The sequence below is a fragment of the Pagrus major genome, chromosome 10 (assembly GCF_040436345.1).
Source record: "Pagrus major chromosome 10, Pma_NU_1.0".
Classification (NCBI taxonomy): domain Eukaryota; kingdom Metazoa; phylum Chordata; class Actinopteri; order Spariformes; family Sparidae; genus Pagrus; species Pagrus major.
The window spans coordinates 6,651,463-6,668,717 of NC_133224.1; the positions used below are offsets into that span (position 1 = coordinate 6,651,463).

The 17,255-nt window shown below is 40.2% G+C and overlaps 1 protein-coding gene across 1 annotated transcript; it reads right to left on the bottom strand.

Moving 5' to 3' along the window:
* Positions 1 to 149: 149 nt before the first annotated feature.
* LOC141003255 (uncharacterized) lies at positions 150 to 13,663 on the bottom strand. Its single transcript, XM_073474554.1, has 35 exons — positions 13,516 to 13,663; positions 13,361 to 13,429; positions 12,752 to 12,817; positions 12,533 to 12,595; positions 12,107 to 12,181; positions 11,128 to 11,163; positions 10,978 to 11,031; positions 9,734 to 10,873; positions 9,509 to 9,628; positions 9,300 to 9,392; positions 9,060 to 9,122; positions 8,380 to 8,439; positions 8,186 to 8,221; positions 8,040 to 8,102; positions 7,886 to 7,936; positions 7,720 to 7,788; positions 6,964 to 7,026; positions 6,772 to 6,879; positions 6,565 to 6,624; positions 6,365 to 6,433; positions 6,196 to 6,261; positions 6,051 to 6,104; positions 5,885 to 5,944; positions 5,327 to 5,386; positions 5,090 to 5,188; positions 4,846 to 4,998; positions 4,448 to 4,558; positions 4,287 to 4,364; positions 4,148 to 4,192; positions 3,972 to 4,046; positions 2,756 to 2,824; positions 2,587 to 2,626; positions 2,441 to 2,498; positions 1,730 to 2,075; positions 150 to 1,624 (listed from the first exon to the last, which is right to left on the bottom strand). The coding sequence occupies exons 1-35, from the start codon at positions 13,534 to 13,536 to the stop codon at positions 1,220 to 1,222; spliced, it is 4,098 nt and encodes a 1,365-aa protein (XP_073330655.1). The 5' UTR covers positions 13,537 to 13,663; the 3' UTR covers positions 150 to 1,219.
* Between the last annotated feature and the right edge of the window lie 3,592 nt (positions 13,664 to 17,255).

Here is a 17,255-nt window from a genome sequence, read left to right on the forward strand (position 1 = left end):
CATATTAGCTTTCATAAAAGAGCCTTTGCAATTCCTTTATATATATATATTCAGATCTCAGAGTAGTTTACATTACATGGTAAACAAAACACTGCTGATTTCTCTTTGACGCAGGGAGGAAGGCTGAAGAGCAAAATCTGCAAACGGGACACATTGACAAACAGTTTTTATTCACAGAATCAGTTCCATTAAAATGTCTGAATATATTAAAGTGGAATATCTATTACAGGTACATTCTGTTCAGGTTAAAATAATGCAGCGACAAAGTACAAACATACAGAAACAGGAATCTTTCTGTATTCAGAATATACTAACATATGAATAGTTAGCTTTGTGTTTGGCTCATCAGAACAGCATCCACACATTTATACGTATGCTGCATGGCGACACCAACAATGTCTCCAAATCTTGTATAAAACACACATATAGCTCACATACATGTGCACACAGAAGCTGTTTTATAAGCACGGATACATCTTCTGTGCAATAACTTTACATGGTGATGTGTGTGGCTTAAAGTGCAGAAATACTTTCACTGCAATAAAACATCAACCAACATAGAAAAAAACATTCCTCGTCATTACCCAGATGTGAATTAGTGTTTGCAAGCGATGTCATAGTGATATAATTAAAAATAAATTACCTTATGTACAACACTCATTGTCACATTTTTCTCTTCAAAGATGAAACACTTCAAATATTATATCTTGACTAGATAATGTGAGCAGAAGAATAACTTTACTGGTGAACATATCACTTTTTAGTCTGCACAGTTTCCTCTTTATGAGTCTCATTGTGGAGTCTACAGACAGTGCCCCTGTTATTAGTTTATGTACAGTGCGTGGATACATTTTAGCTGAAGATCAGTTCAGTGTTGAACTTCAAGCCCTCTGTGACCAAAGTTTCATTTTGATTCACCTTATATTTAAACCTTTTACCCATATAATCTCAATATATACTGTACAGTGCTTACATGAGTGTCTGTTTTCCTGTTATTCTGACCAGTAACATCTTACAATATAATACAAATGCAGCAAGAATAATCGACGGCCCCTTTGACGAAATTACTACAAAATAAAGCCCATTATTAGCTCAACAGAGGTTTTTTTTCCTTCTTCTTGTAACATCTGGAGCCTGTTTTCAGCAAACTGATGTTAAATAAATGTCTGAATCAAACAAACAGTTCCCTCATTTAGCCACTAGAGGGGGCTGGTGTTCCTCACATGCTCCCAGTAGCATCCTGCAGCTCCTCTCTGATGGCGTTGAGCTCCACTATGCCGTCATTGAGCACATTGGCCAGCTCCTTTATCTGACTCACGATCTCCTTCTTGCAGCCCTTCTTCAGCTCCCGGGAGTCCTTGATGAAGTACTTGTCCATGCCTTTGAAGAGTCCTTGGACCGAGACAAGCGCTGCGTCTGTTATGTCGACCGCTCGCATCACCGGCGTGTCCACCAGGCTGATCATCTGGACGGCCCTGCGGATCTCCCAGTCCTCTGAGTAGTGTTGGGTGCCCGACCTGAGGAAGGGATGGCCGCGGAGTTTGTACAAGCCCTGATTGATAAAGTGGAGGATCTTGCCGATGTCGATCAGGTGGACCTCGTAGTCCTGTAGCACTACCTCCACCTGGGGAAGGAGAGGGAAAGAGCACGAGAATGAAAAGGTCAAAGGTTAAGTTCAAGCATGAAATGTGGTCGCGTGTCAAAGTCAAGTGGACACATATTTATTTACCTTCTTCCGGTCGTGCATGTTGTTGACGTTATCCGAGATGGCCGCAGAGGCCGAAGCGATTCCTCCAGCCGTTGCCACGCCAACACCGACAGCGGTGATTACGAGAGAGGCCCCGAAGGTGAAGGGCGCCAGAGCCAAACCGGCGATGGCCGTCACACCGCCCACAGCTGTGGTGGTGCCGCCGGTGATGCCGGCGATCTTGGCCTTGTGGTGGAAATTGCTGATGTCGTCGGCGATGGCGTGGAGCCTGATGATGGCCTGCCAGAGGACCTCGGCCCGCTCGGTGAAGACTTTGTTGAAGACGCGCAGGCCGCGGTGGACCTTGTCCGCCAAGACGGTGAAAGACCTGGGATTCATTTAGGAGAGAAAGGGAGAGTGTGGTGTGAGAAGGCAGCAACCTTAAAATGATGTTCACTGTATTTACACGAGCAGATAATCAGGGAATAGTTTCATCATTTTTCTATCAAAAATGCCGAACGTTAACTGATTCTAGCCACTGAAATGTGAGGATTTGATTCTTTTCTTTGTCATATATGGTGCTAAACTGAAAATCCATTGGTTCCGGGTCATTGGACCCCTGGTTAATGGTCCAATACCAAAGAATATTCAGTTCAGTATCTTATACGACAAAGAAAAGCATCAAACCATCACATCTGAGAAGCTGGAATCAGGTCACTTCTGGCACTTATGCTTGAAAACTGACAGACATACTTGGACTCGTCCTCTTTTATGACTTTGTCCTCATCGTCTGACGGCACCTCATCCCATTCTGAAAAATCAATCGAGCAGCAGGCGTTAATGAAGTATAAAGTTCAAGTTGTCTGAGTTACTAAAAAATACGTGTGATTGTGACTCACGCTCCACAGTGTTCCACCACTCCATCAAACTGTCAGTGTCCTGTGACAGAAGAAAACAGAAAGCATTATGGGTCACACCTGCTATAACAGGAGAAACATTAGGCAGTTGTATAAACAGGAAATGCAGGTGGTGAGGCGTCTGTTTAACCAGTTTTGAAGAGAAACTGACCCCGTCCTCGTAGTCATCCTCCAGACCCTCCAGGGCTCGCTCATCCATCTGAGCAGCCAGCCACTCCGCCTGCGTGAGGGAGGGTTACATATAATCCAGTGAACACACAAATAGGATTTGGCAACATACTTCACCGTTTTCACACAGATTAGTCATCAAAGCCTTTGTATATTTAAGCTCTTGTTGCGCCGGCTGGTGTGTCGTTGTGAGTATGAGCGTTATGCTGCTGAGCCGGTCCGGTCACATGTCAGAGGAATGCGTCCCATCAGGAACACAGAAATCAAGATAAAGTCTTGACAGTGGGAAACGGCAACATTTCATAATGTTCCCAACTGTTAGTTCAGGTAAACAAAGCGCAGCTTGTGTAAAAGATTCAGGATCGTCTTTCAGTGTGCAGCAGTGAATCAGGTGTTCACTTGGGTTTCCTCAGGTTCATGTGAAAGTTTGAGGACACGTGAGAGCGTTCAGTTACACAAACTGGAGGATGAATGACTCCACCAGCCACGTCCGTCCAGAGCAGAGGTGGCAAAACTACACTCATTATTTACTCAAGTAGAAGTGGAAGTACTGATTGAACGTCTTTACTCAAGTACAAGTGATAAAGTAAAGGCTCTGAAATGTTCTCAAAGTATAAAAGTAAAAGGTTTCCCTCTGAAGGACATTTCTGTTTAAATCTAACAGAACATTATGATGTCACAGTGAAGTTGACCTTTTTATACCTTTGCACTGGCAAATAGCATAAAATGATGAAGTTATGACACCTGGTTTCCAAAGGGTCAGAGGTTAAAGTCACTGTGACGACATAATATTCTGCTCTGACTCCACGTGGATGTTTGTGCCGAATTTGAAGACATTCCTTCAAGATATCACGTTTACAAGAATGGGATGGACAACTCCACAAACACAACGCCTCCGGGCCACGGCTCTCGTCAATGTGGAGGCTGAAAAACTGCCACACCAAGTTCAACATTATCTTTAATAACTGCAACATATTCTTGTGATTTTCTATAAAGCTCAATGGTTCACTGGACTTGACTGAAGGTTTGGTTTACGTGGAGGAAGCCTCACAAATACTGAGAACTGGGACATTCATGCAAACCGGATAGAGACGTGTAAAGGATTAAAGACATTCTGTAACTAATCTGTCATAAGAATCGCAGTTTGATGCCAACAATGGTGGATTGTTCAAATATCTTGCACTATTTTCCAAACTTACCCGAGCGGCCTCTGACAGGAAGTCACTGGACGTGGCTCCCGGTGGATCGTCAGACTCCAGATGCATGGATTTATTCTGGCACGACAAAGAGGTGATAAAACGTGAGCAGCGTAAAAACAGCAATAAAAGCAGAATCCCTTGTGTTTTTAGAAGGAAGTGAGACCGCACTGACTCACCTTGGACTTGAGTTTTTTGAGGCCTTTAAGTTTTGATCCCTTCTTCTGTTAAAAAGAAAAAAACAGCATGTATGAGAATCAGATATTAAATAACCCCAAAGTGAAGGAGTGAAAGCGAACGTGAGAGCGTCAAAAATACCGGTTTGCAGATTCCCAGCTCGTCTTCTTCGTAGTCGTACGTCCCGGGACTCGTGACGTCATCGTCAGCAAACACATCCTGACAACAAAAAAAATGCCACAACTAAAATGAATGCCACAGAAAACAATTCAGCTGTATCCTTGTAGCTTGATTAAACGTACCCTGGATGCTTGCTGAGGGATCTGGTGGCTGAATCCGATCACTTCACTTTGTCCGTAGGCGGAGTTGGATTTGCGTGGGACGGGAAGAGGGCCTTTGTGTTTGGATTTTTTCTGACAGAAGAAACAAAAAATATTGTATGTTTCGTAAAGCTTATGATGACATCTAGCTGGAAAAGACTCTTCAAAACAGTGAAGGCTCGACACTTTTATTCACAGAGAGACATTTAACTTGTCGATGCATCTGACAGCACAAGCACTCATGATAATTTTCTCTATTGTTGCTACTCTACTCTGTCAAAATGATCCGTGCCCTGGTTGCTCTTTTCATTGCATCCCACTGTGTTTCCCCAGAAAAGTCCCTGTTACTGGTACCACTGGTTTCAAATAGAAACACATACCGGTTCGCTGTCACCCATCCAATTCAGTTCATCATCGTCCAACTCCTCTGCTGAGAAGCTGCTCTTCTTCTTCTGAAGACTGGGATCACCCAGCATGCCCTCCTTAGAGCTTCGATGGCCAACGTGCCGCATCTTCATCTTTGTTGGCTTCTTCTGTTGATGGAGGAGAAAACGCCCATTAAGTGGGAACAGGTGACAAAGAATTAAAAACAAAAAGAAAAACTGAGTGTTGAAAGAAAGTTACAGGTTTGCAGTCTTCCATTCCATACAGAGCTTCGTCTCCGTTGAATCCAGCAGACGTATGGAGGGCTTTCTGGAAGTGCTCATCATCCATGAAAGCCGCCTGAGCAACACATTCAAAACAGATGGGAGAGTTGGATGCTGCATATTTGTTATTGCTCAAGTAAAGCCAACAAATAACTATAACAATCACATTAAAGTCAAACAACATATACGATAGCAACAAAAGATAAAATAGTACCTTGCTGGTTGACTGAAGACTTTGACTCTTCAGCTCCTCTACATCCTCAAAAGCCTCCTCCTAACAGTGAGAGAAGTATTCCTGTATAACTTGCATGTAGAAAACCATATTGTTCGAAGTCATTTCATGTTATCGAAGTAGATTTTCTACTAAATTAAAAATAATAGTCTTTATATTAAACAAGAGGATGAATTAAGCCACGTTTCTTCCCAATGTACCTGGAACTGATCTCAAGACCCAGGAACTGTTCCTTCAGCCTGTTGTTGTCTGCGCTTCCACTACAGTCTAAAGGCTAATATTACGTATATTCTGCTAATGTATGAAAAGCGATGGCTGTTTTTACGTAGAATTTTTGCACATGACAAGCGATCAGGAAAGTCTGGACAAAGCACAATGAATCAAAGTTAAAAAGTTAAGTAATGTCCCTGGAACTTCAATTAGACCCAAATCCTTGCAGAGTAGAAGTCCGTTTAGTGAAAATCCACATTTAGATGTCATCTTGTGAGATGAAGTTTGTTGTTCACATGTTGAGTAAACTGAACTGAACGCGACTGTTACCTGGTACTTCTTATGAGGTGTGTAGCCGTGAGCCCCGAAAACTTCTTCTTGTGATTTCTCCTGCGGGAAAAACACAAGTCCAAATATGTAACGCCACCTAAACCATCACCGAAAATACATATGAACATAGAACGACCCTACTAAATTCAAATGTATTGGGTCGTACCTTTGAGCCTTTGCGAGGTGTGTATCCGTGTGCTCCCTTCGGCTCATCATGAGTCTGGAGAGAGGAAGTTTTAACACGATGGTCGGACATCGAGGTCTCAACAAATATGCAGTGAAATAGTGAAGGTACAGCAGAGGGTTGTTACCTTTTCTACAGTGATGGCAAATCCTCTGTGTGGCACAAACTTGATTTTCATCTTCTTTTTTTTCTTCTGGAGAGACAAAAGATTCAATTAGCCAAATCAAGAAAATTCACAGTTGTCGCTTTAAATTAAGTCTAAAATATCTAAAAGTCTTAAAGTCATTGCTGTCGACCTCATCGTGCTGGGCTTCCCCTCCGTCCTCCTCCTCCTCACCACCAGTGCTGCCATCCAAAACGGTCCCCTGTTGAGAAATAAAAATCAGTTACTTATCCTGCACCCTTTACTTTCTTTCCAGCACTTTCAATTGTAAAACAAAGAATTTGAGCTACTCAAGATAATCTGATAAATCGTGGTAGACTCCATGAACGTTACCTCTGACCATCGGCGTATCGAGTCCTTCTTGCTCACGCTTTTCTTGCCGATGTCACCATGCTGTTGTGGAATTAAGACAAAGTCATCACGACACTTACTGATGTAAGACGTCATGTGTTTGTTAGTTTTCACACACACAACAAAAGATGGCTGCAATATGTCTGTTTGCTTGGATGAAACCTTAAATGTCCTTCAGCATTAACTCACCTTTGATTCTTGAGGTAAATGTCTGTTCAGGTGTTTCCCGTCTGGCACGAAGGAATTAGTGGATGCTCTTCTGAGCAGCTGGTTGACTTTGGTCTTCAGCAGTTTCTTCTGCAGACAAAAGAAGACATTATTAAACTGCTCATAATTCCAAAACAAGATAATTTACACCAAAACAAACGAAAAAAAACATACTTTGTAGTCCAAATCATTCTGCTCCCCATCTTCATTTTCTCCTGCAGACTCTGAAAAATACTCCTGAAAAACAGGATTTAACCATCATCACACAGTAAACACTCCGGGTTGTTAGGATATCACGTAACAATTATTTTTGTCCCAATTTATTAGAGCAGATTTTACTTCTTGATCAACAGCAAGCAACTGGTGACTTGTTTTTAAATGTTTGTTAAGCTTCGGTCCAGCTGACTGACTTTCTATCATCACAGATGTGGAGTCAAGATAAACACGACTACAGGTTTGTCCTCCATGTCTCAAAGTGATTCAAAACTGATAAGAGTGAGGCTCAAACCTTTGAGATTCTCACACACAAGACAAAGTCGCCTCCTCTATTTACTTCAGTTCACTCCTTTAATAGTGCAATATGTAGAGGAATTTGAAGACTAGGCTTATACTGACACATGCTAATGCTTTTTTTAAAATTCAGGGTTCCCACGCCTTTGTAAAACTTCAATTTTAAGGGTTTTTTCAAGTCCAGTTCCCTCAGTTTCAAGGACCCAACATGACATAGTGCGATAGTGTCATGCGCACGTGACTGTGGCACTTTCTCGAAGCAGGTGGCACATGAAACAATGACACAACTATGGGTGATACACGTGCAGACGGTGGAATGTGGCCTGTTTACTAACAAAATCAAAGGAACTCCCATTTTTATTTCTTTAAACGACCCGTGGGAAACTTGTCTATTTGATCTTGAGACACCTTTGTTGTTACCTTTGATGATTTACGTGTGGTGGGTAGCGTCCTGCTCCTCGCCTCCTTTGTGTCATCGCCAAACTTTTCCTACAACGTGACAATCATCACCGTTACAAAGAACACACAAACACAACACAAAGTGGTGAAACTGTTATTTTGAATTGTATTTTTTTTTTTAATTTACCTTTGATCCTCGTCTGGAGAGAAGGGACATTCTGAACTTTTTGTCCTTTTTCTGTAAAAAAACCCAAATGATGTTAACTATATGCTGGAAAATATATTGATAACTACAACATTATGCCAATTACGGCTGAGGAGTGAGACTGTCACATTTGTACCTTGCTGTGACTCCCAGAGCCGTCCTGATCCTCGCCACTTCCTCCATCAGAGTCCCCCTTCATCTACAAGGAAAGGTTAGCTTTTTTAGCATCTCCTTTAGCTTAAAAACAAACAATGTGAACTAGAGACATAGCTTGTCTCTTACCTTCATTGATTCTCGTCGCAGTCTAAATGTTCCAGACTTGTAGAGAAAATATAAACATGAATCATTAATGGAAACATCTTTGACATTCATTTTGCATTCTGAGCACTGCTGAGAGTTTGAGGTAGTGTGTTAACATATTTAGAGACAACATGATGACTGATGAACTGCAGTAAGATTAAAAAATGTGTCCTCACTGGTTTGAAGTTGGGCTCAAGCTCAGGACTGTCTTCAGGCCAGTCTTCAACACACCTTTCCTATTTAGAAAAGAAAATATTCACAGACAATTTTACCTCTTCTGAAATGTTTTCATAAGAATCCAACATATTTTTGCCTGAATAGCAGCATTGGTAAGGGTGAAGGCCTACTTTTTTCTAACTTTCTTCTAGAAGAAGTGCATTGATTTCTTTTTCCTTGATTGCTATTTTTTGCTAGGTTGTGTCCACTAATCTAAATCGTTAGCCAAAAGTTTGTCATAAAGCTGGAGGATGGACAAATAAATGGACAAATTATTTACCTTATACGTAACAAAAACAAACAGTTTTCTCCAAGTAACTTCATGACATAGTCTGCATGTTAATTAACATCCTTATCAACCAAAAAAACAATATTTGGTAACCTCAGGTCAATATGTCAGTATTCATATTTGTAGTCCAACCATTACTGAATCTCAGAGAAGAGCAAATTTGGTACCATCCAACTTGTTCATACTATTGGTTGTTATGAGCACTATAGTCTCTACGGCCACAATGAGCTCAATGCTGACCATCTTTTTGTGGCTTTTTTTCTCTAATAAATTTGCTGATACAGTAAATACTATGAATTCAATTCCAAATATTATATAAACCCTTTTTTTTTTTTTTACTTAAAAACACACCTGTCCAATAAGCAAGATGTCCTGATAGACGACATGGTCCTCAGCTTCCAATGGTTTACTCTCCTGTAAAGAAAAAATACTTGAAACATGCCGACAGAAAGATAATGTTCTGACCTCAGTGTATCACAATCAATCCATGCATGACCTGTAATTGGAGATATCTGGAGCAATGTCCTCGAATACACCCTTGCCTAAGGTAATCGAGGTAGCTAATTAGGTCAAATTCAACAGCTTGCATACCGGAGTTTTTGGTTTGTGGGGAATAACTGGTTTTGGGAGCGGTCTGAGGGCTGGTTTGGGAAGAGGTTTTGGCACAGTCGGTCCAGTTTCAATCTAAATACAGTCCAAAGGAGACAAGAGGTGAATTAACAGCACGGCAGTTACAGTAGCAAGGAAATTAAACAAGCAGAGAAATAATAATGTTATGCTAAACCGTGTTCATTGCATACAGGTTTTGCTGGCGGGGGTGGCCTTTCTGGTTTTGATGGCTTTTCTGGGGTTGGAGGCTTTTCTTTCCTTGGTGGTCTGGTCCGAGGAAGTGGCTTTGGCGGACGTTTGAAGGTTGACACCTGAAGTGTACATAATACTAATCACAATATATCTCAGAGTACAATATTTAAGCATTTCAAATTAATATAATGGTTGTCCAAATATCAAATGCACTTGTTACATACATGAGTCATTTCAGCTGGAGATCGGCCTGGTGTCATGGACAGATTCCTGGCCCGCCTGAAGGGAGTCGGCTGCAGAATATCATGTTCAGTTCCCTGAGGGGTCGTCAAGATAACATCATGTTGCCAGGTGGAAGACCTTGGCTGGATGGCTGGATGAGAGTCTGATGGCATTGCATTGAAGAGATCTGGTGACGATGACATGTCAAACTTGCTTTCTGACGAACTGTTGAGTGAAGACGTAGAGTTTGTGGCCTTGGAGGCTGTATTGTTGGGGATTATCTCAAACACATCCTTGCTGTTCGTCTTGGAGGGAAGTGGTTGGAAGATGTCTGGAGTCCCATTTGAAAGATCCTGGAATGGGTCAAACTGCTTTGAGGGAGTGGTACCAAACGGGTCATCCAAACTGGAAACGTCTTGGAATAAGTCCCTTGTAATCGGACTTGGGAATGGGTCGACTGTATTTGCAGATGACGATGAAAATACATCCAGATTTTTCTGGAAGGACATGCCAAAAAGGTCCTCTTTCGTAGAGGGATCTTTGGGGAAAATTTCCCCGCTTTTAGTTGGAACTGCTTGAAACAAATCTCCATTGGTTGTGGCAGTACGAAACGGGTTCCCCACTGTAGGCTGTGGAGACCGGAACAGATCATCCTCTTTGTTTGAAGGAGATTTGAACGGGTCTACAAAAATACTGGGAGATTTCTCCAAGAGGTTCACCTCCCTAGGGCGCTCAGCGTTGAGTGAATCCTCTCCTTTAGCAGCTTGGAAAAGATTGACCCCTTCATCTTTAAACAGGTCAGAGCTTTCTGATTGCAGGTTTTCAGAGAAGTTCTGTATTTGAACAGGAACTGGCTTAAATAAGTCTGGTGAGTTCAGAGTCACATCATGAAAATGGCCATTGGCAGATTTGTTTTGGGCCAGTGTTGATGCCTGGAAGCGGCCCTGCACGGGGTTGGGTGTGAGGACCTGGAATAGATCCTTCTGAGGTTCAGAAAATTTGGCTCCATTTTCCACAGTCTTGATTTCAGACTGAAGATCCAGAGGTGAGCTCTGAAATTCAGGTGGAGGGACAAAGATGGTACTGAAGTCGACTTCTGAGCTTTTCCTCCCTGCCTCCTCTTGACTTTTGCTACCCGATTCCTGACAACAGAGCAAAAAGTCATTAGGGATGTGTTCAGTGAAAATGATGGCACTTAAAGTAATGTTGTGATCTGATTTTAAAAAATATAAATCCTTGTATGTACCAAGTAATGTGTATAAAAAGGGTTAGTTCTGGCCAAACCCCCATTGAATCCATTCTGTTAAACAAAGAAAGGGAAAACAGAGTGGTTAGATTTCACTTGGACTGCTGACAGATGGCTCAGACAGAGTGAAGCTGGCATCAAATAACATACCTGAGTACTTGAATGTAGCTGTTCTGGCACTCCATTCTGAAACAATTAGACAATGACAAAGCAGAAATGCTCAGCAGCGATGCTAATATCTGGGATTGTGAGCTATAGTTTTCCCAGTAAACACATCGCACTCTTCAGCCATGCAAACCATAAATAGATAAGTAGCCTTCCACGACAACAGCACACTAAATCCTCTTTCCTGTAGTGATTAGTACAGAGTATCATTCATTCATGAAGATCTAAGTTAGCAACTTTATTGAGTGAGTACTACAAACACTATTGTTGTTGCTAAGCCCACTAAGCTAACGCCTCTAAAGCCTAACCCTAACCTGCCAGTGCTTTAGTTATTATAACACTTCGTTGAGCACCTGAAGTATCACCCATAATCGTTTCCCCAGTGACTTCCCTTGGAAACTTCTGGATAGGAACCACAACTTTCTATCTATGAGGCTGAAATTTGCCATCAAGGTCAAGTATCTGTGACACGTAGATGCCTGTGCATAAGCGGTCAAGGCTCTTGCAATTTTGTGATTGTTGTCTTAAGGACAGCTTGATCTTATATACAATGTAAAATTTTCCAAAATAACTTTGTATTTTGATTTATTTGGCCACAAGACAGTGTAGGTGCCCTGTACGACCCAGAAAATGGATTACAAAGACTCTCAGATAGCATCTTACTACCATCTAATGAATGGAGCAGATGCTGCTGCTTTGTTTTGCTGTTGTTGATTTAAGAATCTAGACTTATTAATAGAAAAGTCTAGTCAGACTACTTGTACGCAATCACGCCTACACATGGCAAGGTTCTCATAATAACATCTGAAAAACAGAAGAAAACAAAAGAAAGGGCGTGGATTTAACCTTCGCCACAGCAGGAGTTAGATGATTATCCTACATCCTCGCAGCTTTCTGAATGCTCAACTAACACTCTCTCGCAAATTGAGTTGTCCCATGTCATTCTGATGATGCTTCTTCTCACCTGTCCTACGTGGAGCTGCCGGTTGTCTGACACATCTGTCGCAGCAGCAGAGAGATCACTGAGGAACTCACCGTCCTGTGGACCATGTAAAAGTTAATGAAGCTAAAAGGAGCAACAAAACATATTTGTGGAGGGATGCGTGGGAATTCAGTTGTCGTGCTTATCACGCATTCCGAGTCGCTGAGGGAGTCATGCGTCAGAAACATAAACACAAGTTTGACATCACTTCCAACTGTTGAAATCATACAGCAAGCACGTCTACGCTTCCTTTTGGGTTTCCAGCAACTAACTATTTGTTTTGGCTGTTACCTCAGTGTTCAAAAAAAGGCGTACAACTCAAGTCAAGTATTGCTTTTTAGCATAGATCCCCAACCTTTGTTTTTGTGAATGCAGAGGTGAAAGCTGATGTTATCAGCAGCCTCTAACCTGTTTGTTTCGAGACTCGGTCGCAGATGATCCACTGGAGTCAGATGTTGATGAAACGAGAGTCTGAGATGAGAAATAAAGAAAACCTTAATAACGTTATCATGCAGGAGGTGAAACTATATGTTCCTTTTTTTAAAAATATTCATCCACAAACTAAAAAACAAGGGTCAAGATTGTAGGAAGGGAAGATACTGTACATTTGTGTGTGTGTGTTCTCACCTTGTATTGATTTTGGAAAGGGCTCTGGGAAACTTTCTTTAGCATACTCTGTAGCGCCACAAGACTCTGGAGAAAATACACACAGAGAGATTGTGAAATCATGTGGCTATTATGTAATTGTGGTGACATTTCACACACCAAAAATCCACCTCCTTGATTTCTAATAAACGGTATTGGCCTTGAAAAAGGTATTTTATATACTTTTAGGCAGTTTAATCTACAGCAATGCATCATATTCTGTATGATCATCATGTGTTTGGGAAATATGTGGTTTTCACTGCACAGGGAGGGAATGAAAAACTGTAATCCGAATAGCAACTAAAGCTGTAAAAAGTGCAATATTTGTCTTGTAAAAATATAAAGCTGTCTCTCAAACTGGACCTAAGTAAATGAAGAAAGAAGCAGAGGAAAACCCTCAATCCTCGCTGTAACAAGTGCAGATTCACTGTGTTATGTAAAAGCATCCATCAGTCAGAGGCATGACAGCGAAGACATTCACTACAGCTAACATCATCACACTCCAGCCTGTTTGCCCTGACAACATACAGTAGATGTCAACCAGCAGCACAGTCACAGTCTACATGTCCTGAAGTGATCAGAAGTACTCACAGGTCGTCTTTCTCCAGATGCTGCTGCAGCTGCACTCTCTCCATTATCATCCGCCTCCACCTCATTCTCCTGACAAACATTAACATGAGATATAAAGCAGAAACACAACACAGCAGACAGCTTCGCATCAATCACACACACAACTCAACACTTACCGTAGCTGTGTCTCCTCTCATAATCTCCGAAGTTGGTTTGATGGTTTATTTTGAAGGAAAAAAAACAAATTATTATTAATATTCCCACGTGTAAATCCACGGATGATAAGGTTTGTTTCGCATTAAGACGAGTCAGTGTGTCCTCAGCTTTGACATAACGCACGCTGGTAATTATCTCCCAGGTTGACGCACCTGTGTCAGGCCTGCAGCGAGGCGTACCTGAACATCCGGAGGTACACATTTCAAAATAAAAGTCTGGCATTAACTGATTAAAATGTGTAGATTTCTTTCTTTCTTTTGTTTTTAATAATGACATTTTATCTTCTTTTAGTCCCCAACACACACGTTAGTTTTAACAATAGATATATTTTTAATTTTTGTTACAGATCCGAGCTTGGTAGATTAATAAACACATACAAAAGTTAAAAAAATGAAAAAATATTAAAACACACATTTGTCATAGAAATATACATTTTAAGCACATGTACACATTTTTCTTAAAGGAGAAGTCCACCCAAAAATGAAAATTTAGACATGTGGACATCATGTGGACATTTCTGGAGCTTCACTAACATTTTTTTTCCTGAACAACTGAAGTAGATTGTTTTGCAAAACTTAAACTGAACTTATCCTTTAAAACTACAGGCATTTATGTCTTCCACTATTATTTTGAAAGCTACTTCCCATCACTTCCCTCTTCTTTCTGACAGTGTAAGCATGACACTGGAATTTGTTGTTAACTTTCCACTGAAAGTCTGTGCTCATCTCAATGCAAACCGACCGGTTGTCCTCGCCCAGCTCACCTGGGCGGTGTGGTCCAGGTGGGTGTGTTGATGTGCTGAAGCTCTGTGTAGACAGATGGGGAAACTCTGCAGTGTTTTCATTATTGAACACCACCTAATTCAGACTGACAGAAGGACTTAAATTGTATTCCTTAATCAGTTCCAGCTAAAAATAAACCGGAAAAAACAGACCACATCCTCACGACGTGCAACAATCAGACATTTCCACTTTGTCTTTAGAATTATGTTTTCCTAAAAAATTTAAATTGCAGATTTTATCAGTGTGATTAACAGGAATTAATTAATTAGATCAACTAAGACTAGTTTTTTTGAGGATTTCTCATTGGATGAAATCACATATTACAATGTAGTTGCAATGAAAATGAGGTTTTGTCAGTTGGGGAGTACAATGAGGCGACGAAAACAGATCTTACTGAAACAACAAAGTACAAAAATTGTGATCCAGATGTCAGGTTTATCTGTCACACCCAGATGAGTGGCCTAGGGACGGCTTAAAAGCACCTGATGTACAGCCTTTTTAAAAACCAACCAGTTATATAACAGGTCAGGATATAGGCAAATGTTGAGTCCTGAATAATAAATCATATTGTTTGTATACAGTGAGAGGAACTTGAAGTTAGTTTCACCCCTATAGGCACATATTGAGATCCTTTGGATCATATTCAGCCTATAAGCCAATCACTGAAGGAGGAGCAGCAGTAGAAAAAGTAACTTGCAAACTGTTTGTTAATGTTTTTTCAGGTTTTGACTTTAGTAAAAAGAAAGTGTTATGACAGTATTTATCCAGCAGATGGCAGAAGCTCTGTAGAGACTGAATGGAAATCATCATCATTTTGTTTCTGGATCAGCAGGTCTGGTAGTTACTTTAAAAAAACTATATTTATATTATATTGACTGAAAATAATATGTTATCAAAATTTGTACAGGACCAACCATGTAATTCACGGCTCAAATCACCAATTTGGTCTGAATTGTTTAATTATTGCTATTTGCCATATTTGAGGAATAATGATACAAGATTTTTTAAAAACAACCAAAAACACCAGGCACATTTAACCTAAAGCACTTTTACCTCATTTAGAGACTGTTAAAAAAAGGTTATACATAATATTTAGTAATTCTAATTCAAAAGGAATAAAGGGAACCTAACATTGAAATAATACAGAGATGTTTACAGTAAGTGTCACATGTCCCCATCGGTCAACCTCAACATGATGGGTTTCCGAGAAGTCATGCCATGTCAAGAAAGTGAAAGACTTCGCTGACTTTTGGTAAACACTCTTCGCACGAGATCTGTTTATGCCTTTCATGTGTGCAGGTTCCGACCTGCAAAGACAGAGATAATGAAAGCGTCTTTTTTGGCTGATATAACTATATCAAAACATATAATCAAATACAAACCTAAGGGCTGATACAGCACAGAATAGAAAGGGATAATGAATTTTAGTCAATGATGGGTTTTAGTCAACTTGAGGTAAGTGCTTTAAGGAAATAAACTTTATCATGTGCATGTGAATGGTTGATTGTCCCTAGTTTTTTTCCTCACTTGCAACTCAGGGCTTCCATTTAGTACCATTTTGCCTCTAATCAATACAATACAATACAATAGGTGTTTGCTGCTGGCCCGAGGTTCACCATTAAATTTTGGCCCTCCAAGAGACAAAGCTTGGGTACCCCTGCCCTAAATGGTCAGCGTTTCAAATTAAACTAGACATAAACATTTTGTCTCAGGTGTGTAAAAATCGCTTAACTTGAGAGAAATTGAAGGGACTTTTGTTTTTGGGGATGTACACTTGCTGTGGAGTTGCTCCTCACCTTAATATTTGAGTGCCCTCTGCATGTACAAGAAGTCACATGGTTTAAAATCAAGGATGGCAGGAAATTCCCCGAGTGCCGTGGCAGGGCAGGGCTGACAAAAAAGAAACTAAAAATATATATAAAAGTGGAATAAAGAAACGCACTGCTGCAGATCATCTCTGACTCACATCACTTCTCTTCTTGTTCACCCTGTTAACAGGTAAGTACACACACGGCTGCTACAACAATATATTAAAGAAGTGAATACAATTAGTTGCTGTAAGCTACATAATGCAATGAATAGTTATGATACCTGTGTTTTGATGCATAATCATGAATATTTGCTTCTTGGAGTAATTAGACTTTTAGTAATGGAATGTAAGTAAGTACTTTAACTCAAGTACTGTACTAAAGTACAATTTTGAGTTTACTGAGTATTTCCAATTTGCTACTTTATACTTCCACTACACTATATTTTGGAGGCAAATATTGTACTTTTACTCAACTTCATTATTTTAATAACTTTAGTTACTAGCTACTTTTGAGATAACATGCTGCATCAGAGCCAAATGAGTGCATGTTTAACTAACTTTATCAATAATTTGATTGACCTGTAGTATACAGAATATGCAAACATGTAAATATACTTGTTCATTTAATATCAGATGCAAGAAAATTACTTTTGATACTAAAGTACAATTAACATCAGATACTTTTAGACTTTCACTCAAGTACTTTTTGTATGAGTAACTTTTACTTATAACAAAGTAATATTTTTACATGATATCTTTATGTTTACTCAAGTATGACTTTTAGGTACTTTTTACAACCCTGATGACTTTAAAGCATAGAGAACCAAAATGTGCTTTTAGATTGTGAATTAGACCTGTTGAATATAATATAATTAATTGAAATGTGTGCTGCAGACACGTGTGTGTGAACAACACATTCATTAGTGAATTCAATTTATTAACTGTATGTGTAAATTGTGCACTGTTTTAAAGACACAATTTCAAAATGTAGTTTTGATTCCATTTCTGTTTTGAACAGATTTGACTGTTTTTTCCACAAAATGGATGAATCTGACATGGATACCAGTGATGAAGAACTGGTTAACAGACTCAGAACTTTACTCACTGC

What these genes read in the sequence shown, in the direction of transcription:
- LOC141003255 (XM_073474554.1), bottom strand. Translation starts at nt 13,536, where the DNA reads ATGAGAGGAGACACAGCTACG. An exon ending in ATTTACCTCAAGAATCAAAG is followed by an intron (nt 6,625 to 6,771) that starts GTGAGTTAATGC and finishes ATTCCACAACAG; the next exon opens with CATGGTGACATCGGCAAGAA. An exon ending in GTGGTGGAACACTGTGGAGC is followed by an intron (nt 2,499 to 2,586) that starts GTGAGTCACAAT and finishes TTGATTTTTCAG; the next exon opens with AATGGGATGAGGTGCCGTCA.